Here is a 25,902-nt window from a genome sequence, read left to right on the forward strand (position 1 = left end):
TAAATGTTCTTGTTTACTGTAGATCACTATGTACAGTCCTCACCCCCACCCTCATCCCAGGCAACTCAATGAACAATTTGCCTGTCTATACCTAAAAGGCAAGAGTTCTGGTCATTTTTTTCCTTTCCTCTTGGCAGGAATACTTGGAAATTTTAAACAATTTAAATATCAACTGACTTATGTTCCTCTTACCCTTTCATGGAAATGTCAAGCATTCATATTTTCAATACTAATGAACAACTACCAATTGTTTTAATTTCATTATTTTCTCAACTGAAAGAGTGCTTACAGAGCACAGAAATAGCTAAGCTTTCTTTTTATAGATCTAACTGGTGAGACTGAAACAAGTTTAGATTGAAAGACAAAGAAGAACTCAGATTTTTTTCCCCCTGAATATAATTTTCCTGATTAAGCTAATCTTCATCCCCCAGTTGAAATAATAGGCCCCAAAGAAAGGATTCAAAACCAGGGCGAGCAAAGTCCTCCAAAGGTCACTCAAATCATTCCATTATCTCTTAGCAGGACTGAGTTCCATCACTCTGCAGGGAATCTACCTACTCTTAAAAATAGCCAGAGAAAGTTCTGCCACTTTTAATGGTAACACATTCTAGGAGAGATGGTTTGGCTTTCTCTCTGATGGTACCCAGGCACAGCACATATCACAAAACCTGGACTGCAGTTGTTTTGAAATTCTATCTAACTAATGTGATTTGCTAGACAAACTCTTTGACTGACTTGCTACTCACAGGAGGAATGTTAGAGGAGATTTTACGAATAGCATCTATCCCTTCCAGTAATACATTTCTGCTTTAGTTCACTGAATGACATCCCTCAGATTTGGATACGTGAATGTGTCTTTCAAAAGGATATCACTTTTTTCCTTGACCTTAAGGAATAGTCTAGTAATAGGAGAAGAGAGTTGACTATGTGGTCCCCGTCCTTATATTAGAAGAATCAAGGGAACCAGGTATGACCCTCAGCTCACACAGGCTTCTTTGGAAAGTCCTCATGGGGACTCGCCATGTGGACGTGGGAAGGAAAGGGGCCACCCCCAGGGCTGAAGAGGCCGAGAGTGTATGCCAAGCCCTTGTTCTATGGAGTGTGTTCTTTGCTCACAGCTCCCGATGCTTATAGTTTTCCTGACACACGGAGACCACTACAGGGATCTCCTCTTCCTAAGAGCATCTTCCTGAAACCCGAGCTTATTTTTCTAAAATTTTGTAACCTTGTTCAGGGACTGCCTGTTCTAGGGATTCAAGGAAAGAAGTAGGCTTGTAGTTCTCTTATCGTTGCTATCTCATAATCCCTGTACCTAAAATTCCTTCTTCAGTTAGTCCACGTTTTTTCTCTTAGTTTATGTGGATCAGCTTTGCTTGCATCTGTCTTCAGCGAACTTGAGAGAATCGCGTACTTACCTATTCAGTCTGTACTGATTGTGGAACTCTCTTTCCTTCACTGCATTGTATTCATTTTGATACTTGAGAAGTTGTTCTCTCATTTTGGAAACTTCGGTGGTGAACGCCTGTGGAAAATTATCAGCTTGCTGCAGGTGAAACTGCTGCTCTTGTATTTGCTCGGTGAAACGTTTGGCATCCTGTAGCAGCTGGACCTCTGATTCTTGTGTGCTGGATCCCATAAAAACAGAGATTTGCATAGTGAGAAGTGTACACCTTCAATACCCTTGGCAGCTCCTGTGGGGGGTCTGGTGAGGTGTGGGAGGAGTATGTCCACGCTGGGTTCAGGTCAATTCAGTGGCATTTCTGTGCCAAGTATTGCACTAGATCTTAAAGGCAAATGGAACTCACATCTAGCCAAGGGGAGCAGACATGAGCAGGAAGCTGGAGTACCAGCTGACAAGTGCTGCCACTCGTGTCTAGATCAAGATGGTGGGAGATGACAGAGAAAGGATTAGTTGGATGGAAATGTGATATTTGCACTCGACTTTAAAGAATGATCATGACCTTCCAGGAGGTGAGAAGAATAATACCAAGAAGAGTGGGTTCTCCCTCCAAATCCCCTAGCAACCCTGGCTTTCTTGGATTCGTGGATTCTCATGACCTGATTAAAGGAAAATCTTTCCTTCCTTAGTGATAAGAAAAAAGTTAAATTTTCTAATGACACTTTACCAGGAAACTAGGAAGAAAGATTCTTCTATAAAATTATGAACTTAATTTACATATTGCTGATCATAACTTCAATGCCTGGCTAGAGCTGTGAATGTCACAGAAAAGATCAGTTCCTACAATTCCAAGTATATTCTATGGCTTTGGCCTTATCTTGGGAAAGGGTTAAGCGTGGGGCTTGAGGCAGAATTGAATGAGCATAGAAACTGGACTTACTGGAATCTCCAGTGTCTTCAAGGAATCACTGACCTATGGTGCAAGCTAGTGTCAGATCCAGCTTTATCAGCAGATCTGACTCTTCTTTCTCAGAAATCCTCCCTGCTTGCATTTGCTATCTCTCCTGTTCAGAAGCAAGACCCTGCCAGTTCCCGTTTTAAAGGCAGCACTGTGTGCGTGTTCCCCACCAACTTTCCGCACGAGGAGAGCTCTTCAGGGCTCTGTTCATTTGCAGAGATGCCCAATGACTTAATCAAGCCTGTCTCGCCTGAAGTTACCGGCCCCACCCATTTTCTCAGTCTTTACTACATCATTTACTCAACAGCAAAACATTTATTGAGGTATCAGATGTTTTAGGCACTCTGTTAGGTACCAAATAGCGACAACAGCTATAAAGATACACATGTAATTTCCATTCATGAATGCGAGAGTTATTTCTTACAATTCATTTCCTTGTATGTACTGTATATATATGAAGTTACCTGATATCCTTAACATGAGTCTTCAACTATGGAATTGTAAGGTATTGTCTCGGGCCATTGAGGCCATTTTCCTTCAGAAAGCAGGCAAACACAGTGGTTACGGTTCCAGCCAGAACACAAATGGTAATTTACACACATGAAGTAGAGCGTCAGCAGAAGAAAATTTAACAACTCTTGGAACATGATTTCTATGGAAACCTCATTCAATTTCAGTTCAGTGTTTCCAGCCTTTATCTGTCCTGCTGCAGCCCCGGCACCAAGAATGAGGAGTCTCATCTTCATGTCTTTCCCACCCACCAGGCAGTGGGGGTGGGAGAGAGGAGTGGGTGTTCGTTGTAATCACAAAAGAGGGAACTCTTCTGTGTTCAGGGGTCAGAAGGAGGTAAAATGTGGTAGCAGAAGGGAAGTAATGGTTTTGTGACACAGCCTGGAAGAAGGAAGAAGGAATGCCATGGCCTTGGTCCTGCATGACTCTCACTGGAGTCCAGGGAGCTGAGTTGTGAGCCAGGCAAGGAGGCAGCCACATCAGCACCACACAGGGCTCTGTGGGGCTCTAGGTTAGAGCTGTCCAGAGGGTGAGAAGTGTTTCAATCTGCAAGGAGGCTCAGATAACTGTGTGGAATTTCTCGCAGTAAAGTGGTGTGAAATATGTTGAAAAGATCACCCCAGACTTTCCATCTGAATCCTCTAAGTTCCTGAGAGCTGCGTGTACACGCTGGCATTTGGGATCAGTTGTGGGAGATGGAGTCCCTGTTACAGGGGTGAGGGTGAGAACTTGGTCTGGGGCTGGGGAGGAGCAGGGGACAAGCTGGAGGGTGGCTAGGAGCCAGGATGCAGCTGAGTGTGTATGAGGTGGAGCCCAGGCGAGGGTCCACAGGGATGCAGCTCTGCTCTCCTTCACTCCTCCCCCAGGCTCCCATCCTCAAAGCAGCCAAATACCTGGGCAAGCAAAGCAGTAGGAGTAAGGGTTGGCTATGAGCAAGTGGGAAGGGGAGGATGGAGTGTCTGTTCACTGTGTCTCTCCTTGGGTTTTAATGAAGACGTCATGCAAAGCTATGAGGCGGGAGGTGGGGAAAAGGAAGAGGGGGATTTGGGGAGTAGCAGCACTACAGATTTCCACTTCTTTCTTTGCTCTCCTTCCCCCTTGATTCCCAGTGGCTGACCGCACATGCTTAGGAAACCTTGCTGAACTATTCTTTTGTCGCCCAGTCTTCTGACCTCTGCTGATTAGAACTGGGCTACAGTGAGTGGCTGGGGATAGGAGGAACAGGTGAGAAGTAAAGACAGAAATCTTAGCAGACGTAGACTAGAGTTGTTATAGAAGGTGGGGAGGAGAGAATCTTACAGGAGTGTCCTGTAGCAGAGAATGTCAGTGCCTCACTAAAGTCACCGAGGCCCACTCTAGTGGTCACCAGGAGCTTTGGTGGACAGTTGTCATATGTAACAACAGCATCTGTGTGCCTCTGCACACTTGTCATATGTAACAAAGCATCTGGGTGCCTCTGCCTAAGAGCTTTCTCTGGCCATTGGAACTTAGGCTTCTCAGAGGGTAAGCTAGAAGTGTCAGGAGCTCATCTACCTAGAAGCAACCCTAGATCAAGGGGAGATGGACATTAGTGAACAGATATACCAGTGTTCTCACCCTTCAGTGGGAGAGTTCTGAGGCCTGTTCTGTAGTCACTCAGTGAGACTGAGCCTGGGTTGTTTGCAGTGTTAACCTGAAGATTAACACGTCCCTAGCTGAATGACTTTCTTCCCCGTGTCACTTCCCCACTCCCTCATGATAATTTTCTTAAACCGCTTGAACTCAAATCTTTGTCTCAGAGTCTGCTTTGGGGAAAATGAAAAATAAGATGGGTCCCATTTCAAGTAAGAAGTAGAAGCATGAGTAAATATGTCTCCACGTTGGTAAATAGCATACCTCATCACGGTATCATGCAGCAAGGTGTACTTGGCTTTTAACTCTGCCATCCTGGTTCCAGGAAGTTTCCCCAGAGCATGTAACTAGCAAAGAGAACACAAGACCACTATTAGCCATAATCCTCTTTATGCTTTAAGCAACGATAAAATGGATATATCATAAACTCTTTCAACTAAACATTAGGGAACACGTGGCACCCAGGCATATTAGAAAGGTGGCAGGCGTTCCGAGAAGATGGTTCTAATTCTACTCTGCTGAGTTCCGGGGAAAGTCTTTTACCTCTCAAGATGAATACTGTGATTTCTTTACCTGTAAACTGAGGGAAGGAATTGATTTAAATTCTTCCAACTCTAAAAAAATCTCATATATCTAGCTTTAGCAAACAAGGTACAGAGTATAAATTACCAGGGTGGCTATTTGTAAGTTGAAAGAACTAGTAATTATTGAGCATCAGCTATTATTGTATATCAGCTATTTCATTCTTGAAAATGTTTTGTGAATAGGGTATTTTTTCCTTTCAAACTAAAGCTTAGAAAGCTTAAGTAATGTGTTTAAAGTTACAGAAGTAATTAACACTAGTCGTCATTCAGTCACTAAGTCATGTCCGACTCTTTTGTGACCCTGTGGACTGTAGTCTGCCAGGCTCCTCTCTTCATGGAATTTCCCAGGCAGGAATACTGGAGTGGGTTGCCATTTCCCTCACCAAGGGATCTTCCTGACCCAGGGATTGAACTCGTGTCTCTTGCACTGACAGGAGGATTCTTTACTGCTGAGCCACTACAAATGTCCCCAGCTGTATTCATTAGTCAGTTCAGTTCAGTTCACTTGCTCAGTCGTGTCCGACTCTTTGCCACCCCAAGAATCGCAGCACACCAGGCCTCCCTGTCCATCACCAACTCCCAGAGTTCACTTAGACTCACGCCCATCGAGTCAGTGATGCCATCCAGCCATCTCATCCTCTGTCGTCCCCTTCTCCTCCTGCCCCCAATCCCTCCCAGCATCAGAGTCTCTTCCAATGAGTCAACTCTTCACATCAGGTGGCCAAAGTACTGGAGTTTCAGCTTTAGCATCATTCCTTCCAAAGAAATCCCAGGGCTGATCTCCTTCAGAATGGACTGGCTGGATCTCCTTGCAGTCCAAGGGACCCTCAAGAGTCTTCTCCAACACCACAGCTCAAAAGCATCAATTCTTCAGCGCTCAGCCTTCTTCACAGTCCAACTCTCACATCCATACATGACCACTGGAAAAACCATAGCCTTGACTAGACAGACCTTAGTCGGCAAAGTAATGTCTCTGCTTTTCAATATGCTATCTAGGTTGGTCATAACTTTTCTTCCAAGGAGTAAGCGTCTTTTAATTTCATGGCTGCAGTCAACATCTGCAGTGATTTTGGAGTCCCAAAAAATAAAGTCTGACACTGTTTCCACTGTTTCTCCATCTATTTGCCATGAAGTGATGGGACTGGATGCCATGATCTTCATTTTCTGAATGTTGAGCTTTAAGCCAACTTTTTCACTCTCCACTTTCACTTTCATCAAGAGGCTTTTTAGTTCCTCTTCACTTTCTGCCATAAGGGTGGTGTCATCTGCATATCTGAGGTTATTGATATTTCTCCCGACAATCTTGATTCCAGCTTGTGTTTCTTCCAGTCCAGCGTTTCTCATGATGTACTCTGCATATAAATTAAATAAGCAGGGTGACAGTATACAGCCTTGACGTACTCCGTTTCCTATTTGGAACCAGTCTGTTGTTCCATGTCCAGTTCTAACTGCTGCTTCCTGACCTGCATACAGATTTCTCAAGAGGCAGGTTAGGTGGTCTGTTATTCCCATCTCTCTCAGAATTTTCCACAGTTTATTGTGATCCACACAGTCAAAGGCTTTGGCATAGTCAATAAAGAAGAAATAGGTGTTTTTCTGGAACTCTCTTGCTTTTTTGATGATCCAGTGGATGTTGGCAATTTGATCTCTGGTTCCTCTGCCTTTTCTAAAACCAGCTTGAACATCAGGAAGTTCACGGTTCACATATTGTTGATAGGTTGACCTAATATTTGATTTTATAAACATTTAATTAAACACATTTATTTTGGTTCTGCAGTTTTCTTTCTATGTTTCTGAGCCAATATATAATTTATTTTGAATCACAAACATTTTCATTGGCTTCAAAAAAGGATGCAAGCCATAGGCATTGTGCCTGTAAAGTCTAATTGGTTAAAAAAAATTCACATATGGGCACTCTTAAAGGAGACAAGTAACTGGGAAAATGTTATGAAAAGGTTAAGTGTGTGAGTGTGGGCTTATATGATTATGTGTGTACTAGGAAGCCCACATAGGAGCCAGCCTTGTAACTAGCAACGAACTAGCCTAGTGAGATAGTCACTGAAGTTAAGCCATTAGGTAAGGTAATCATAGAAAGGCAATGCCAAAGAATGCTCAAACTACCACACAATTGCACTCATTTCACATGCTAGTAAAGTAATGCTCAAAATTCTCCAAGCCAGGCTTCAGCAATATGTGAACCGTGAAGTTCCTGCTGTTCAAGCTGGTTTTAGAAAAGGCAGAGGAACCAGAGATCAAATTGCCAACATCTGCGGGATCATGGAAAAAGCAAGAGAGTTCCAGAAAAACATCTATTTCTGCTTTATTGACTATGCCAAAGCCTTTGACTGTGTGGATCACAATAAACTGGAAAATTCTGAGAGAGATGGGAATACCAGACCACCTAACCTGCCTCTTGAGAAATCTGTATGCAGGTCAGGAAGCAGCAGTTAGAACTGGACATGGAACAACAGACTGGTTCCAAATAGGACAAGGAGTACGTGAAGGCTGTATATTGTCACCCTGCTTATTTAATTTATATGCAGAGTACATCATGAGAAACGCTGGACTGGAAGAAACACAAGCTGGAATCAAGATTGTCGGGAGAAATATCAATAACCTCAGATATGCAGATGACACCACTCTTATGGCAGAAAGTGAAGAGGAACTAAAAAGCCTCTTGATGAAAGTGAAAGTGGAGAGTGAAAGAGTTGGCTTAAAGCTCAACATTCAGAAAATGAAGATCATGGCCTCCGGTCCCTTCACTTCATGGGAAATAGATGGGTAAACAGTGGAAACAGTGTCAGACTTTATTTTTGGGGGCTCCAAAATCACTGCAGATGTTGACTGCAGCCATGAAATTAAAAGATGCTTACTCCTTGGAAGAAAAGTTATGACCAACCTAGATAGCATATTGAAAAGCAGAGACATTACTTTGCCGACTAAGGTCCATCTAGTCAAGGCTATGATTTTTCCAGTGGTCATGTATGGATGTGAGAGTTGGACTGTGAAGAAGGCTGAGCGCTGAAGAACTGACGCTGTGGTGTTGGAGAAGACTCTTGAGAGTTCCTTGGACTGCAAGGAGATCCAACCAGTCCATTCTGAAGGAGATCAGCCCTGGGATTTCTTTGGAAGGAATAATGCTAAAGCTGAAACTCCAGTACTTTGGCCACCTGATGTGAAGAGTTGACTCATTGGAAGAGACTCTGATGCTGGGAGGGATTGGGGGCAGGAGGAGAAGGGGACGACAGAGGATGAGATGGCTGGATGGCATCACTGACTCAATGGACGTGAGTCTGAGTGAACTCCCAGAGTTGGTGATGGACAGTGAGGCCTGGCATGCTGGGATTCATGGGGTCGCAAAGAGTCGGACACGACTGAGCGACTGAACTGAACTGAACTGAATCATAGAATCATATGTTTAAAAACACATATAGTATTTTGTTTTAATGCTTAAAGACCATTACCTCCCATCCATTACCCTGCACCGTAGAAACAAGTGAATTGACATAGGGCCTACCCTACAGTAGCTCATAGTTTGAGGCACAAAAGAAATTACTCAATGCGTAGAACTACACTCAGTAGTTTTTTGTTCATAAAAAGGTGTATCTGATATTTTGTAATTATTTTCTTATGTTGTAAGTTAAAGCAAATAAGTAAAATTATAAATTAGAGACCCCTTCCATGGGGTGGAACTTCTAAAACGGTGGTGTGAAGTGGTTGATGAAGCCCCTCTCTCAAAGAAACATTGATCAAGCTGGTGAAAATTATCTAAGACACCCATTTATGGTCTCTGGAAATTGACTTAGGGGCATGAAAGAAATTTAGAGGTATTTATTTAATAAAATCTACTGAAACTCAGAAGAGTAAGAAGACTATGGCATTTACCCCACGAGCTGCATCCATCACTCTTAGCTCCCTCTTGTATAAGAAGCATTCTCGGCAGAGTTGACAGTCAATGAAAATCCCATTGCCCCACCTTCCTATTGCTGAAGATGTATTCCAGGGGGGTGGGGCAGCCCCAGAAAGCTGCTGCATTTTACCTCCCCTCGCCCGAAGCTCTGTATGTGAAAGAGCTTTCCTGGGTAGGTGACTGAAGCTGTCGAGTAGTGCCCATCCCCACTCCGCAGTCTCCGGCTGTGCAGGGAGACTCCGGGTAGGTTTGGCAGCCTAAGAAGATCAGACCCCTTAACAGATGCTGATCACCTCCTGCCTGAGGATGCTCACTCGATTTGAAACAGTGTGGACTATTCATGCCCCCAAAGAATTGTCAAAAAGAATAGTTACCACAAGAATTAACAGTAAAAGGAGGCTAATAGCTTAGTAATACCAGTGGAGGCAGACCAGCAGAAGTTTAACAAAGAAATTGGGGCCAGAAAGAGTTAAAGAGGGCCCTGCTAATATCACACTTGATACCGGTGGTCCAGAAGGCTGAGGAAAAGCTTAAGGCTGTGACCTGTGAGAAGGAACCAGAGAGGATACTTCCAAGGTCCCTGAGCTAAAGGCGGGGCAGATATGTAAACTCCCTGAACCTTGAAAGCAGTCCTCAAGCCACATACAGATTCAATGGAAAAGAATGAAACCTTGAAATGTTTACTGGCTCAGGAGGCTTAAATACAATCTCTGACCAACCAGTGGTTGACCAAGCTATGGAGCACCCCCCACCCAAGAAGCCAAGCTTAACAACAAAAACAAGGAAAGATTATCTACACAGAGACATCAGAGGCTGCACAATAACAAAGACTAAACAGCAACAAGAAGAAGCCTGGAGAGGATCAGAATCTGGACTTGCCCCAGTGTTATCCAAAATATCGTAAGATATGCAAAGAAAAAAGTCAGAAACTGCTTTAGGGTGTGTAAATGTTGGACTTCAAAGCAGCTATTATAATATGTTCAAAAAATGAAACAAAATCACATTTAAAGAATTAGAAGAGATTTGACAGTTCATCAGATGGAGACCATCAATAAGGTATCGATCTAGGTTAAGAACTAAGATTTTTTTAAAAATTGATCTTCTTTGGGTAATAAGAATGTATAGTTTTTATATTTTTATTTTTGCTTATCTATATTTCATAATTTTCTCCAAATGGATACATACTACTTTTAATAACAAAAAGTTAAAATATGCTTGAAAACATTTGCTATAAGCAATAGGAATTCAGAACAGAATTTCAAACTGGAGAATACTGTGATCAGATCGCAGTGGCAGATACAGCCAAATTCTAGCTCAGATTTATTGAAAACTCAGCTGAATTTTCCCTAACTGGAGTCTCATCTGAAATAGCAGTAGTTTGAAGCCTGATGGCAGGTCAGCTATGGATGCCCGTTGGCAGGTTTATGTCCACAGAAAAAGCAAGAAGGTGGACAGGTTTCTTTTTCTATTTGCTATTTACATCACTCCACCAGCCAGATTACCTTTGGTATCCAGAATCTGGAAGAAAGCTGACAGGGCAACACTTGTGATATGTGTTTGTAGTTTCTGCATAACTTGGAAAAGGTTAAATCATAGATGTTCAGAAAAAGGACTGATAAGCTATCTCACTATGGTCTACTCTACTAAACACAAATCTCTCTTAAAAAGAGTGGGGCTTCCCTCGTGGCTCAGTGGTAAAGAATCCGCCTGCCAATGCAGGAGACAAAGGTTCTATCCCTGGTCCAGGAAGATCCTACTTAGTGTAGAGCAGCTTAGTCCATGCACCACAGCTGCTGAACCTGTGCTCTACAGCCTAGGAGCTGCAGCTGCTGAACCGAATGCCCTGGAGACTGCTCCACAAGAGAAGCCATCACAGTGAGAAGCCTGCCCGCCACAACCAGAGAAAGGCCCCACAGCACAGGACTCGGCACAGCCAAAAATAAATCGAATTAATAAATACAAATACAATTTTAAAAAGAAAAAGATTCAATTCTAGTAGATGAAATTGTCTGTCAACATAAACCTGGAAAAGACAGTTGCATTTTCACCCCGCATGACACAATTGGGTATAGAAACCAAGTTTGTCATGTTTTAAAAATGCATGCTCTAAGAAATCGAGCATAAAGCCCAATCTTAAGTTGTCAAAGAGTATATACAACAAAAGGTTAGATATAATGTCAGAAGTTCATAAATATGATTTCACAATAGATTCTTGTGTTACTGAATTGCCTCATTGGTAATTGAGATTGGAAGGAAACATTTACTCTAGAGCTAAAAGTTTAACAAGAATTCATGATTCATAGATGACGTAATAATATGGAAAAAATTTCAAAAATTGAAAATTTAGGACATTCCAAGGAAACTAATAGCTCAGTAAGAGCTTTTACCAAGTGGACTTATCTGGAAGGGGGTCAGCATGAGGAAACAATTAGGTGTCTGTGTGGCTGTCTGTAGGGCACCCAAGGTGACCATGGTTATTAACCTACTCTATTCTTGTTGCTTCTTTGACATTACCTACTGGTGGCTCAGACGGTAAAGTGTCTGCCTGCAATGCGGGAGACCTAGGTTCAATTCCTGAGTCGGGAAGATCCCCTGGAGAAGGAAATGGCAATCCACTCCAGCACTCTTGCCTGGAAAATCCCATGGATGGAGGAGCCTGATAGGCTGCAGTCCATGGGGTCACAAAGAGTTGGACACGACTGAGCGACTTCACTGGTGGTCTCACCTGAGAAATAGCTGCCATGCTTTGGGAGATAGGATAAATATTTACCATCCTTATCTCTCTTTCACCCTATCCCTTTCACTGCTAGAAATAAAGAACATAGCTATTAGATGCAGCTCAGATGCAATCAAACTCTCAACAACAATTCATCACTCATTTTGTTTGACTTCTCCCCTTGGTTGTCATATCAAGTTTTAGCTTTTCTGTACACCTAACTTAACACATTCACCAAGCAAACTTTGGCCACCTAAAGTCATCAACAAATCTATTTATCTACACTTAAACACAGCCTTAATTTCTTTCCCCAAATCTCAAAAATGAAGTCTTCCTTTCCTCTTGGTCATATCCCACCCATCCACATGTGCTCTCAAATATGTATCTCCTACCCCTTCCTAGGCATCAGTTATACCTTCTCACCTTTATAATAACCTCTGCTTCCCCTCTTTGCTGGCTCAACACATACGAGTCAAGTACATTACAAGTGGACTTTGGTTTGAATTCCAGCTCTGCTACTTTTTAACCCTGTAATTTGGAGTAATATTTAATCCATCTGTACCTCATTCATAAAAGAGAAACAAAAACAGCCCCATTTCATAAAGCTGTGAAAGTGAAAGTTGCTCAGTCATGTCCAACTCTTTGTGACCCCACGGACCAGGCCAGAATACTGGAGTGGGTAGCCTTTCCCTTCTCCAGGGGATCTTCCCAACCCAGGGATCAAACCCAGGTCTCCCACATTGCAGGTGGATTCTTTACCAGCTGAGCCACAAGGGAAGCCCTCATAAAGCTGTAGTGAAGACCAAAGGAATCAATATACATAAGACATTGAGTATAGTATCTAGAAGGGCTTTATCAATGTTAGTTATTTTATTATTATTATCATTAACATTATCCTCAACCTATAAATTTGCTCGTCTTATAAAAACAAACAAAACAAAACACCTTGAATGCTATGCTCCCATTTAGTTACCCCTTTCTTTCTCTCCTTCTCTTTCATTTCAGATTTTTATCGGAAGAGTTGGCTCTGCCCTTTATCTCCACTCTCTTACCTTCCAGTCACTCACCAATCCATAGTGATCAGGCTGCCACTGTATCACCAGATTGGTAAACTGACTGACGATTTCCTTATTTCTCTGGCTGATTTTGATATTTTTCTCATTATCAGTGTTTTTCAATAATTTGTTTAGGATATGTCTTGGTGTGGTTTTCTTTGGCTTGAGATTTGTTCAGTGTTTTCAGTCTGTGGGTTTACAGTTTTCATCAAATTTGGGAAAAATTCAGGTGTTATTTCCTCAGATATTTTTTTCTGTCCCCTTTTCCTCTCCTTCTGGGATTCTAATTAAGCATGCTGGGCCACTTGATGGCCACAGATCACTGATGTTCTGTTCATTTTTGTCATCCAGTCTTTTTTGTTTCATTTTGGATAGTTTCTATTGTTATATCTAAAACCTCACTCATCTCTTTTTCTTCAGTATCTAATCTGCTGTTAGTCCCATCCAGTGAACTGTTCACCTCAGATGTTGTTTTCATCTTCAGAAGTTTGGTTTGCGTCTTTTTATAACTTCTACTCTGCCTTTCCCCCGACATTCAAAGCATGTGCAATAGCTGTTTTATTGTCCTTGTCTACTAATTCTGTTTTTGTGTCTACTCCATTATTGGTTTTTCTCATTGTAGGTCACGTTTTCCTGCTTCTCTGCATGCCTACTAATGTTTGATTGGACGAAAGACATTGTGATTTTTACACTGTTGTGAAATGGATTTGGGGATATTCCTTTAAATATTTTGGGACTTTGTGAGTCACAGTTAAGGTACTTGGAAATAGTTTGATCCTTTCAAGGCTTGCTTTGAAACTTCGTTGAGGAAGTCTAGAATGATCTTTCTTTCTGGGCTAATTTGGCCCCACTCCTGAATCAATACACTTCTACTGTGTTAAGAGGTCTTCTAATCTAACGAACTATTCTTCGCTCTGTGTGAGCTCCAGGTATTGTCTACCCCAGTCTTTCTGGGGGTTCTTTCCCAGCCTCAGCACCGTCCTCACACGTATGCACTGATCAGCATTGCTCGGCAGATTTCTGGAGGGCTCTCGCTCCCTCTCTCCCTCTCTCCCTGTGCAACTCTCCCTTCACCTCACCTGCATAACTTAGCCAATGTGGCCTCCCTGAACCCCAAACTCTGTCTGTCAAGTCAGCAAGGCCAGCGGGCTCTGTTTGGAATCCCCTCCCTCTGTTATCACTTGGAGCAACACTCTCGTAAGTAGTAAAATGGGGCAATTACAGTTCTCAACTCATTTATTTGCCTGTCCCAGGGGATCACTGACCTGTGCTGTTGTCCCAAGTCTGGATACCATTGTTTCACCTGATTTGGTCCATTTTTTAGTTCTTTCGGGTAAAGAGGGTAAATCTAGTTTCTGTTACTCCATCTTGATTAGAAGTGGAGCCTTAGTGACCTCTTAATTATTAAATTCAAACATCCCTCTGTCCTTATTATACTTGTTCATCTTATGACGTTTGTCACTACTGACTTCTGACAGTTCATTGTTCTTGAACCCTCTCCTCTGGTTCCTGTGGCATATGGGCTCATGGTTCTTTCCTAATTCTTCTGTTTTGTTCTCACCAACTTTTTGAAAGTTGGTGTTCCCCATGCTTTTGCCATGACCTTTTTTCTTTTTAAACTTATCCACTGGACCTAGTCTGAACTACCTGTATAGTCTGAACCTGCCTGTATGCCAATGACTCTCAAACAGAGGAGCCTGCAGGCTGCTGTTATTGGACAAACTAGGACTTTGTTTGGGCAAGAACCATTCAAGACTATGGGAATTAAGAGTTAGAGAGCAATAAACATCTTCCTCTAACATTTAGAATACATGATTTACTTAAATGATATAATATCAACGTTCATATACTGTGACCATTTTTTAAGAGAGAAATTTGATATATGGTGCATTGCATCCATAGATTCTGTTAAACTAGATATGTCAGATAGTTTCATAGAATAGACAGAATCTGTTTAGTGCTGTACACAAGTCTTTATCACTTCTTTTTGAGAATGTGGCAGTAGATAACTAAGCACTTTCCTGACTTCAAGTTGTATCCCCTTGAATCTCCTTCTAGCTGCTAGCAGAGTGCTCTATCTAAAATACAATTTTTGTACCTTTCCCCAGGGAGAGGTCAGTCCTATTGAGGCATAGCCAGTTGGGGAAGAATACCTCTGTGCCTTAAAATACAATTTTCACCTTGCTTAAAACCCTTCAAAGGATCCTATCACTTTCAGGGTGAAGTCTAAGTTACTCTACTTGGTATACAAGGGCCTTGGTTATCTGGAGATTGCCACCCTCTCCAAACTTGGCTCTTCTCCTTCTAAACCTACTGTGACCATTTCATTTCTAGAACATGTCCTGTGGTTGGCAGAATGATGCCCCTCCCCCAGTCCCAAGATGTCCACATCATAATCCCTATTATGTGTACATATGTTTCTTTTTATGGTAAATGGGACTTGGCAGATACGGACTTTAAGATGAGGACGTTATTGTGGAGTATCTGACTGAGTCCGGTCTAATCACATGAGTCCTTCAGAGCAGAGAATGTTTCTTGGCTGAGTTAGGGAGATGAAATGGAAGAAGAAGGAAAGTTGAAAGTAAGAGAAGGATTTGATCTGCCAGAGGAAGTGGACCTCAAGACAAGAAATAAGGGCTGCTTCTAGAAGCTGGAACAGGAAGAGAATCAGATATTCCCCTAGAGCTTCCAGAAAAGAATGCAGGCCTACCAACACCTTGATTTTAGCCCTTCAAGACCCGTATTGGACATCTCGCCTACAGAATATAATAAATTTGTGTTGTTTAAGCCACCAAGTTTATGGTAATTAGTTATGAGAGCAGTAGAAAATGAATACTGTCTCATACTATTTCTTTGTATGTTGTATTGCCCTAGCTTCACTTTCTCTCTCCTGTCCACTTCAAGAATTCTTATTCTTCTTTTGAAACATCTCAGTCAGCCTCTGTGGCCGACTTTCATTTCCCGGCAGATTATTTCTTTCTCTCTACTGCTTCTTTAAATTTAGATGCATATCTTATTGTACACATGGTAAACTATTATCAACATATGTTTAAATATGTCTCCCCTGTTAGGCTGTGTACTCCCTGATGATAGAAATCTAGGGTGTTCATCTCTAAGCCCCAGCACATAGCTTGGTATTGTCAGAGATTTGGAGTGACGGACAAAGAATCGAGGAACATACACTCGCGTGACAGTATCTTATAAGTACTTGGTAATATTTTTCACACTGTGTTGACTTAAGCTTATCTTAAAAACAATGATGTGGCTGTAAGAACGCTTGTTCATTCATTCACTTCCACTCCAACTTTCCCATCAGAGAGGGCAGGTGTAAAAGGAGGACAAGAGCAGGTAACTTGGCCTCAACACAAGACTTCAAAGAGCAGAGTGTGCCATACAACACAGGCTGCCTCACCCACAGCTCCCCTTCTCCCTTCTGTGTGGTTGGCAAAGCTCACAGGATGAGCAGAGAGCCCTGGGACTGTTTCCCACAGCTGTCTTGTTCCTCCTTTGGTGGCCGACCACAGGAATGCGGGGGAGGCCACAAGTGGCAAACAGGGCCTCCCAGATTTAAGGTATCAAATGCAGAGGACATTGTGGGTGAGTAATGCAGGTGGCTTAGCTCTGTGTAAGACTTTAAAGTTAAGTTACAATAATTTTAAGACAACATGCACAGCCAAATAAAAAGCAGTCTAAGCACATACCTGCTAATGAGGGGCATTCCTTTAAAATACATTTGTCCTAGTGAAACTGCAGTTGCTTGGAATTTTAACAATCATTTATCCTTTGTTTAAATTATTTTCCTCCTACTTCCAAAGATCATGGGAAAAGATGATAGCAGGTTGGAGTGGCTGTGAGCCCAGGAGGCAGGAAATGAGCCAGATTAAAACCCAGATTCCTCTTTCCGAACTTCAAAGGGCAAACTAATGGTTAAGAGTAAAGAAGCTAACTGGGCCAGAGTCCTGAGGGGTATTTACGAGAGTCAGAACATAATGGAGTTAGGAAACAGAGTTAAAACCAGCAATGACTAAAATCACAAAAACAGGAACTAGAAGAGTAGGGGTTGGGGCAGGAATGGCCGTGTGGGGTTGGGGCAGGAAGAACTGTGCTGCCTCTGACTCTAACCAATCAGTTTCCATCCATTCACATGCAGGGGCCCCACCTCTAGGGCACCTATACAGACCTGGAGTGCCTTTAGGCAGGGAGAGATCGAAAGTGGAGCTGGGACCCATCTCTCACACAAGGGTTACAAATGTATAACAGATGGTCCATTGTTCATCTCATTATGCAGATCACAGAGTGCAGCCCGAGGAGCCATCACTGTAAATGTGGGGGAGCCTGGAGCACAGTGGCTGGGCCCCTGGACCTGGCTGCTCTCTGCTGCTGCTCCCACCTCTCAGGCTCCTCTTTGTGCTAAGGACTCCTCCCCTCTCACCTGGCTGGCAGCCAATTCCTCCAGCTCTGGGCTATGAGGCTACAGATAGAGGATATAGCCACTTCCCACAACAAAGAAACTTGGGACCTTTGGTGCCCACCTTCCTGTTTTGAAGATGCATTTGCCCACACTGCTCTTCCCGGTGTTCATAAATAACAGTGCATTTACCAGAGAGGCATCTGCGAAGCCCCAGTGCCAGCTGAGCATGCTCTGTGGCAGCGTCCTCCACTTCCCCTTCTAGCAGGCAGACTGTGATGGATAGTGAAGCTTTTCACTGCTAACCGAAGAAGTGTTCTTTGGAAAAGAACAAAACCCCAAAGTGACAGCCCGCAACTTCCTCATTGATACCATGAAATGGAAACTCAGGAGCAGAATATGAGGATGTTTGAGTTGCATTCTTGCTAATCTCCTGGTAGGGGAGCTTTAAATCCTGGCAACATATTTGGGCAAGCCATTTAAATTTTGTTCATTTTATCCCAAAGTATTTTAATCTTTTTGATTCTATTGTAAGTGGAATTGTTTTTGCAATTTCATCTTTGGATTGTTTATTTCTAGTGTCCAGAAGCCATTTGATTTTGATGAGTAAAATTATTAACCATGAAAATATAGGCCAATCCTTAAAACCTGCTGTAAGCTTTCCTATGTGTTCTACAGATGTTTCTGTTAAGGCAGAGTATCTCCCACTCTTTTATTCACTTGATATAGCCCAGATATCTAGAACCTGCTGAACAGTACAAATATTTCATAGTGATGTTACTATACCTCACACATTCCTCAATTAGAGTGCTTATCTTTAGTGTTGAAATCATGCTCAGATGTCTGTCCACCAGATGGGAAGCTCTCTGAAGGTGGAAATCATTGTGATGTCTCAAGAACCTAGCACACAGCAGGTGCTCAGCACATGCCTCAAGAATCCATCAGCATCTGGCAGATGGGGGTGTGGCATGAAAGGTTGCACATATCAGTAAAATTATTAACCATGAAAATAGAGGGCAATCCTTAAAACTTGCTGTTTTATCTCAATATATGACCTGTCCTTTCCATATACACATGCGAATTGGGCCAAAAGGATAAAGGACATCAGTTCAGTTCAGTTCAGTTGCTCAGTCGTGTCTGACTCTTTGCGACCCCATGAATCGCAGCACACCAGGCCTCCCTGACCATCACCAACTCCCAGAGTTCACTCAGACTCACGTCCATCGAGTCAGTGATGCCATCCAGCCATCTCGTCCTCTGTCGTCCCCTTCTCCTCCTGCCCCAAATCCCTCCCAGCCTCAGAGTCTTTTCCAATGAGTCAACTCTTCTCATGAGGTGGCCAAAGTACTGGAGTTTCAGCTTTAGCATCATTTCTTCCAAAGAAATCCCAGAATGGATTAGTTGGATATCACTGAAATAATATAAATAATATAAATCTTCAGAATGGATTAGTTGGATATCACTGAAATAATATAAAAAAGTCAATCTAGAAGGAACACCAACAGCCTGAAGGGTGTGTGTGCGTGTGTGGTGTGTGTGTATGTGCAAGTGGGCGTGTGTGTATAAAAGTTAAGAGGATATAAGCTGGTATTATTTGTGGAAGATTTATGGACTGGTTGATTGTATGTGGAATGCACACTCCCCACACAGGCTGGAATGGAATATTAGCCTTTGAATAGAAAAACTGTCAAACATTTTCTTCTGACAGCTTGTCACTGGGGGAAAGTCCTCAACTCAACCTGATCTACTTCCAAGGATGCATAGCTCAGCCCATAATTACTCAGACTCTGTAGACTGTTAGGTCAAATTTAAATACCAGAAATATTAAAATCCATGAATAAAGCATAAAATTCAATACTTGAATGTTTGAATCCTAACAAAAACTCTTTAAAGGGAAAGATAATAGAATTTTTATAACTAAATGAGTATTATAATGTGTTACACTCAAACTGAAAGTTAGATCCTCAGAATCTTTTGTTATGTACTTATATGAACCAATTAGTCACTTTATAGATTTCTTGAAATACTATAACTTGAATGGTAACCAATGGATAGCAATCGCTCATAGTAATTATAAAACAGCCTATTCTGGGATTTCCTCAGAAAAGGGTGGAATATTCAGAAATTAACACAGTTTGCCAAGAAGTCTGTTTTTCTATGATATTTAAAGACATAGTTTTTAGTTTTGAAAAAAGAAGAGAAAACCATATAATGTCACCAAGTATGATTTTAAAGCTTTTTCACTTGATACCAACTTTGATACACAAGCAAAGTAAAATAAAAATACATGAAAAAAAGTTTAAAAAGTAGATTTTAACAAACATTTCACCAAACACAGCTGTTTCTAGTTCACTAAGTCAGTGATTACAAAATATTTTAATGTGCTTTCTGGCAAACACGAAGAGCCTCATTTCATGAAAATGCCACATTTCCAGTTATCCTTGATAGGCTGTAAAATTTAGGGACTGGTAACTATTTCTACATATTTCTTAATCAGGAAAAGTAGGTAAGATACTGCCTATATCTCTTAAAATATGTGAGATGGACCTTAATCCATGTCACAGCAGTGTGTTTTACTCCAAATATTGCAAACTAGCAGTCCAGGTGGTGCTAGTGGTAAAACTTCCACCTGCTAATTCAGGAAACATAAGAGACTCAGGTTCAGTCCCTGGGTTGGGAAGATCCCCTGGAGAAGGAAATGGCAACCCACTCCAGTATTCTTGCCTGGAGAATCCCATGGACAGAGGAGCCTGGCAGGCTACAGTTCATAGGGTTGCATAGAGTCAGACATGCCTGAAGCAACTCTAGCACACAGCATTCAAAAGTATAAATCTGCAGATATTTTTAGTATGTACAGTTTTTAAAATTAGAAAATTAGCTGGTACCATCTAAAAACTTGTAGATTTTGCCATAAAAACTGAATTTCCAGCTTCTCTTGAAAAAACTTGATTTGATGACCCTGGATTCATATTCTAACATTACAATAATCAGTTGGCATTTAGCAGAGACTGACTTTCAGAAGTAATAATAGAGGCTTCCCCCTTTTAAAAGGGGCCCAGTCTACCCTACCCTTTCAATGTATGTACAATGTGCTAACACCTAGGCTGTTTCACTTGTTACCTTTACAGACCTGTAGTAGTAGGCATTTAACATTGGAACACTCTTTGTTTCATGTTTTATTAATACACATACACAAATACACATAACTATATCATCTGAAGTTTAAAACTTAATGCTTTAAAATTTCTGAGATTTTCTTACTGTTTTTCCATTTTAGTTTCTGATAATTTTATGAAAAGATTAAATAAACATGATTCTGATACTTTTGACTAACATTTTAAAAATATTCAAGTTGGGATATTTTATTATTTGGATATTAAAATATATTTTATTCAGTTTATTAAAACTTTATACACCATGGAAAAAAATTAAGCTAAAAAGGTTCTGAGGAGAATGTGAAAAAAAATGTGTCAATTGGCTCAATTTTGGAGGAGGGGGCTGAAAAACAGGAAACATTCAGTTAAAGAGCTTTTCCTTATCTACAAACAATATCCTAGCAGCTAAGGATCTTTTTGGCTTTGTACATTATAAGCTTTGACAAAATAGCAAATTATAATTTGTAAAAAAGTTGCAGATAAATTCTGAACAACTTACCCTAGCAGTTATCATTTTAGTTGAGGTTTGAGCCAAATAAGAAGTAAACACTGAGTAATGTAGTCAAATGAGAAAATTATTTCCAGGCAAGTCAAGCAGTGGAACCCTAGGGATTCTAAGAGAGGAGTCTTTGGGACAAAAATATAGATTCAGAAAGAGCATGCTGCTGCTGCTGCTAAGTCGCTTCAGTCGTGTCTGACTCTGAGCGACCCCATAGATGGCAACCCACCCCGTCCCTGGGATTTGAAAGAGCATAATTTATGACTTATGAAAGACTGAAAATTCCATTAAGTTAGGGACCATGCTCATCTTTCCCATCACTATGTTTCCAAGGTCTAGTTCATATGGAACTCACAAATACTTGCTGAGAAAGTGAAAGGAAACATACATGCGAGTGCTTAGCAAATAGCAGTTATTCAGTAAGTATTTATTAAATAAATGGGTAAATCATCAAATGAATTTATTCAATAAATATCAAAATTTATGAAATAGAACCATACCATAGTGAAAGTCGCTCACTTGTGTCTGACTCTTTGCAACCCCATGGACTATGCAGTTCATGGAATTCTCCAGGCCAGAATACTGGACTGGGTAGCCTTTCCCTTCTCCAGGGGATCTTCCCAACCCGGTGATCGAACCCAGGTCTCCTGCATTGCAGGCAGATTCTTTACCAGCTGAGCCACAAGGAAAGCCCAAGAATACTGATGAAAATATACAAAAAGTACAAATTAATAAATCTTCTTTTTGACATTTTTTATTGAGAGATTGTTATGTACTATGTTAGGTGCTGTATGTATGTTATTTAGCCATCACAATCACCCTATGAAATAAATGTTCCTATCTAAAATTAAAAAATAAAACTGAAGATGCTTGAGAAACTTGAACAAGGTCACAAAGCTCTTAGGAGACTTTGTAGGATCCTATTCTGTTACTCATTTTTGAGTGAATTAGAGAAGCTCAGGAATAAGTAGCATAATCTTGCTGATAGCATGGAGATAGTGTGAAACACATCTAGAGAACTAACAGTAGTACAGGTTGGCAGACATAAAAGACCACGTAGGGGTGGGCGATATTTATAGAAGGATACTATGCCAAACTGATGTGATATTAGCTAATTTGAAATCACTTACAGTGTGAAACCAAACGACAGTAGTCAAAAATAATTATAAAAAAGGAGAAATGCTATTATGCAATGGTATGAATATAAAGGTAACTATTATAACAAAAGCACAAGCCTTCCTAAAATCCAGATGCTCTACTATGTATAAAGAGAGGCATTAATAAATATAAAGGACAAATAAACTTTAAAATAGAATTATACTGTAAGAAGAGAAAACAGGCAAGGAGCTAGTGATAGAAGCAATTGTTGTTTGAATACTTTGTTTTATAGACGTGATTTAGAGCAGTATAGTACCTTAATTATAAAATTAAAATCATTTCCTAAAAGCTGAAAACAGAATAAATCAATCAAACCTAACTATGTATCCAGTTGTTTCATGACTGCATAATAACTTTAAAAATTATGTAAAACAGAAAAGTATGAACTGACTGGATAGCTAATATATCAACTAATTTTTCTTAGTTGAGGAAATATGATAATGGCATCATGGTTACATTTTAAGGGAATTTTTGTCTTTTAGAGATACATAATAAAATATTTATGAACAAAATTGCTTTGATATTAGGGATTTGCTTTACAGTAATCAGCAGTTCAGTGATATGGGAAATGAGTGAGGGATGAATCGATGATTGCTGAAGCTAAGTTTTGGGTTCTTGGGGGTTCCTATATTATTTTCTTTAATGTAGGTTTGGAAATTTTCTTTAAAAGGTTATATATATTTGTTGATAATCAGAAGTATCAGAATTTAGATATCCAAGAGCGTTGACCTAAAATACTTCAAAGGCCATTAATTTATTTCAGTAATATTATAGTTTCTATATACACATATATATATTATAATTATATATTATAAGCTTCCCTGGTATCCTATATAATTATATCTTATAATAATCAAAGTTATAATATATATTTAATCATCCATATATTGCGCTTCCATGGTGGCTCAGATGTTTAAAGAATCTGCCTGCAGTGCTGGAGACCTATACCACAGAATTAGAATATACTATATTGACTAGTTTAAAAAGAAAGCATAAAGGAACAAAATTTCCTAGAACATATTACAAAGATACTTTGAATATGTTCTGATATTCTTATCAAACTTAGAGATTACATTCTATTCCACAGAGGAAAAGAGATACAACATTGATTGGTATTTCATCAAAGTGGTTATTTATTTTTTACAGAGAATACCCTTATTTTGAGCATTTTGAGAAGTGCTGTGTATTTTGAGAACAATAGATGAAGGTAATTAATATATAGATGAATAAAATATTAGTTATAATTGCAAAGAAATCTGTGGAAAAATCTGAAAATCTAAACAATAGTGTTTAGATTGTGCATAATAACAATATATGCCAGAAAAGTACACTAGGAGGCTGGGATATGTTATCTCAATTCATCTGATAATCCTATGAAATAGGTATGTGTCAGAGAGTCTGTGTTCTAAGGAGAGAAGCAAGGGTTCAAATTCATGGTGACTTCAGGGTTTGTCCTCTTTTCACTGTTCTACTCTGTCCCCTGCCATGTTGGCTAGAATCAGACAACAGTTACAGACTCAGTACTAACTATTGATAATTTATTATCCCTTAAGCAGTAATTTCAAACAAATAGCTGGCACCATATTTTAATTGTGGAACTCTAGAAGAATTCCCATTAAAATCAGAAATAAGGTAGGGAAGAGTGATGGGTATGAATCATTAACTATAAATCAGAAAATATATACCAATGCATTTAGACAGAAAATGATGTGTATATATGGCAAAGACAGAGAAGTAGTCATTACTTACAGCTGATATAAATGCCTGCATGAAAAATAATTTTATAATGCAGTAAAGTAACCATTTATAAAATAAATGTATACAAATATAGGTTTCCAAATTAATCAGACTAAGAAGTTTTAAAACATATTGAAGAAGAGATCTGATTCATAACAACAATGGGAAAGATAAAAAAATATGGAAATACATTTAACAAGAAATGTGAAAGTCCTATACAGAAAACTCTACAAAAGTGTATAAGGAAATTTAAAAGAAGATTTGAACAAATGTGCCAGGCTGATATCTTTTTAAAAAGGCCACTTATCCCCAAATTAGTCACTAGAATTTTTGGAACTTAAATGCCCACTCCTAAGTATATATCCTGAGGAAATAAAAATTGAAAAAGGCACATGCACCCCAGTGTTCATTGCAGCACTATTTACAATAGTTAGAACATGGAAGCAATCTAGATGTCCATTGACAGATGAATGGATAAAGAAGCTGTGGTACATATACACAATAGAATACTACTCAGCCCTAAAAAGAAATGCATTTAAGAGTCAGTTCTTAAGAGATGGACAGACCTAGAGCCTATTATACAGGGTGAACTAAGTCAAAATGAGAAATGTAAATATCAAATACTGACACATATATATGGAACCTAAAAACATGGTACTGATGAATTTATTTTCAGGGCAGCAATGGAGAAAGAGACATAGAGAACAGACCTATGGACATGGCGGGAGGGAAGGAGAGAGAAGGTGAGATGTATGGAGAGAGAAACATGGAAATTTACAATACCATATGTAAAATAGATAGCCAGTGGGAATTTGCTGTGTGACTCAGGGACCTCACACAGGGGCTCTGTGACTGGCTGAAAGGGTGGAATGGGGAGGGAGCAAGGAGGGAGGTTCAGGAAGGAGGGGACAGGGGTGTACCTATGGCTGATTCTTGATGTATTTCAGAAAGCCACAAAACTCTGTAAAGCAATTATCCTTCAATTAAAAAAAATTGTTAAACAATGCCCTAAAAAAGATTGTAAAGTGCCATTAGAATAGTAAGTTATTTAAATTTTTATAAAAGGAGGACTTTCAAGTGTCCATTTTCCCTTTCAGATTTAAGATGCATTCTAGGTCTATGGTATTTAAACAGTAGCACAGCACCGGAATAGGAGCCATATCAATGTAAAGAGGAAACATTTTGCTTATGGATAGGTTCAAGTCACTGCAAGGAAAAGGTGGAATTCATTAACACATTAAATTGTAAGAACTAATCAAACATTATGGGGAAAGAGATAGCTAGGCTTCTCACACTTTAAAACAAATCCTAGAGTAGTAAAATTAAAACATAAAAATTAAAACCATAAAAATAATAGAAAATACACATGGCCTTTAGATGATTGTAATATTATAAAGGAATCATAAGGAAAAGATTAATAGATATAAAAATGAAACATCTAAAGACTTCCATATATTTAATTACCACAACTGAAATTCAAATGTCAAAGTTGAAAAAAATATGCAAATATTTGATATACAAGTGGTTAATAATACAAATTTACTTTAAAAAGAACAAATAAGGTTTTACAATTAAAAGGAAAATATCGTGTTAGAAGAATGAAGATCATGAAAATATAAGTCACTTATCTCAAATGACTAATAATTATATGAAAAATTGCCTAATTATACAAACCCTGTGACAAAACAATTCTACTCCTTGATAAATGCCCACAGAGGTGCATGCACAAGTACACCAAGAGACAAGAATGTTGAAGTTGCATTATTAGTAATATATGAAAATTGGAAACAACCACTGGCAATCTATTGGATAAATAATATTGGTATAACCATGCAGTGGAAATAGACATGCAAAAATATGAATGATTCTCATAAATATAACATGGAGTGAAATAAACTAAACACAAAATAATTTATAGGATTCTGTTTACATCAAATTTAAAAATGGGTAAAACAAAAGTATGGTGATTAGGAATTCATGCTGAGGTGGTACAGCTGTTAAGAACAAAAAGAAGGTATTATAAAAGTCAGGACAGTGGCTACGACAGGGTAAGTGACAGAGTAGGAAGGGAATTTGGGGGAGCTGGCAGTATTTTTTTGCCTTGGATGGTGGTTGAGTATTTGATCTGAATTGTATCTCTATATTTTAGACACTTTATGTACACTTTAGACTTTTAAAAGATTAAAATCTATGTAGAAGATG

General features: G+C 39.9%; 1 protein-coding gene across 7 annotated transcripts in view; it reads right to left on the bottom strand.

The window, feature by feature from the left end:
• The window catches only part of CCDC146 (coiled-coil domain containing 146), a 141,234-nt gene that overhangs the window by 43,577 nt on the left and 71,755 nt on the right, over positions 1-25,902 (bottom strand). For 4 of the 7 annotated variants that reach the window (XM_040260758.1, XM_040260756.1, XM_040260759.1 and 1 more), the window contains 2 exons: positions 4,743-4,825; positions 1,416-1,625 (listed from right to left, as the gene is read on the bottom strand). In XM_040260758.1, coding sequence (XP_040116692.1) covers positions 1,416-1,625; positions 4,743-4,825 — 293 coding nt within the window. The other 3 variants (XM_040260762.1, XM_040260760.1, XM_040260761.1) reach the window with 2 other exon arrangements.

This window comes from Oryx dammah, unplaced genomic scaffold (assembly GCF_014754425.2).
Source record: "Oryx dammah isolate SB20612 unplaced genomic scaffold, SCBI_Odam_1.1 HiC_scaffold_18, whole genome shotgun sequence".
Taxonomy (NCBI): domain Eukaryota; kingdom Metazoa; phylum Chordata; class Mammalia; order Artiodactyla; family Bovidae; genus Oryx; species Oryx dammah.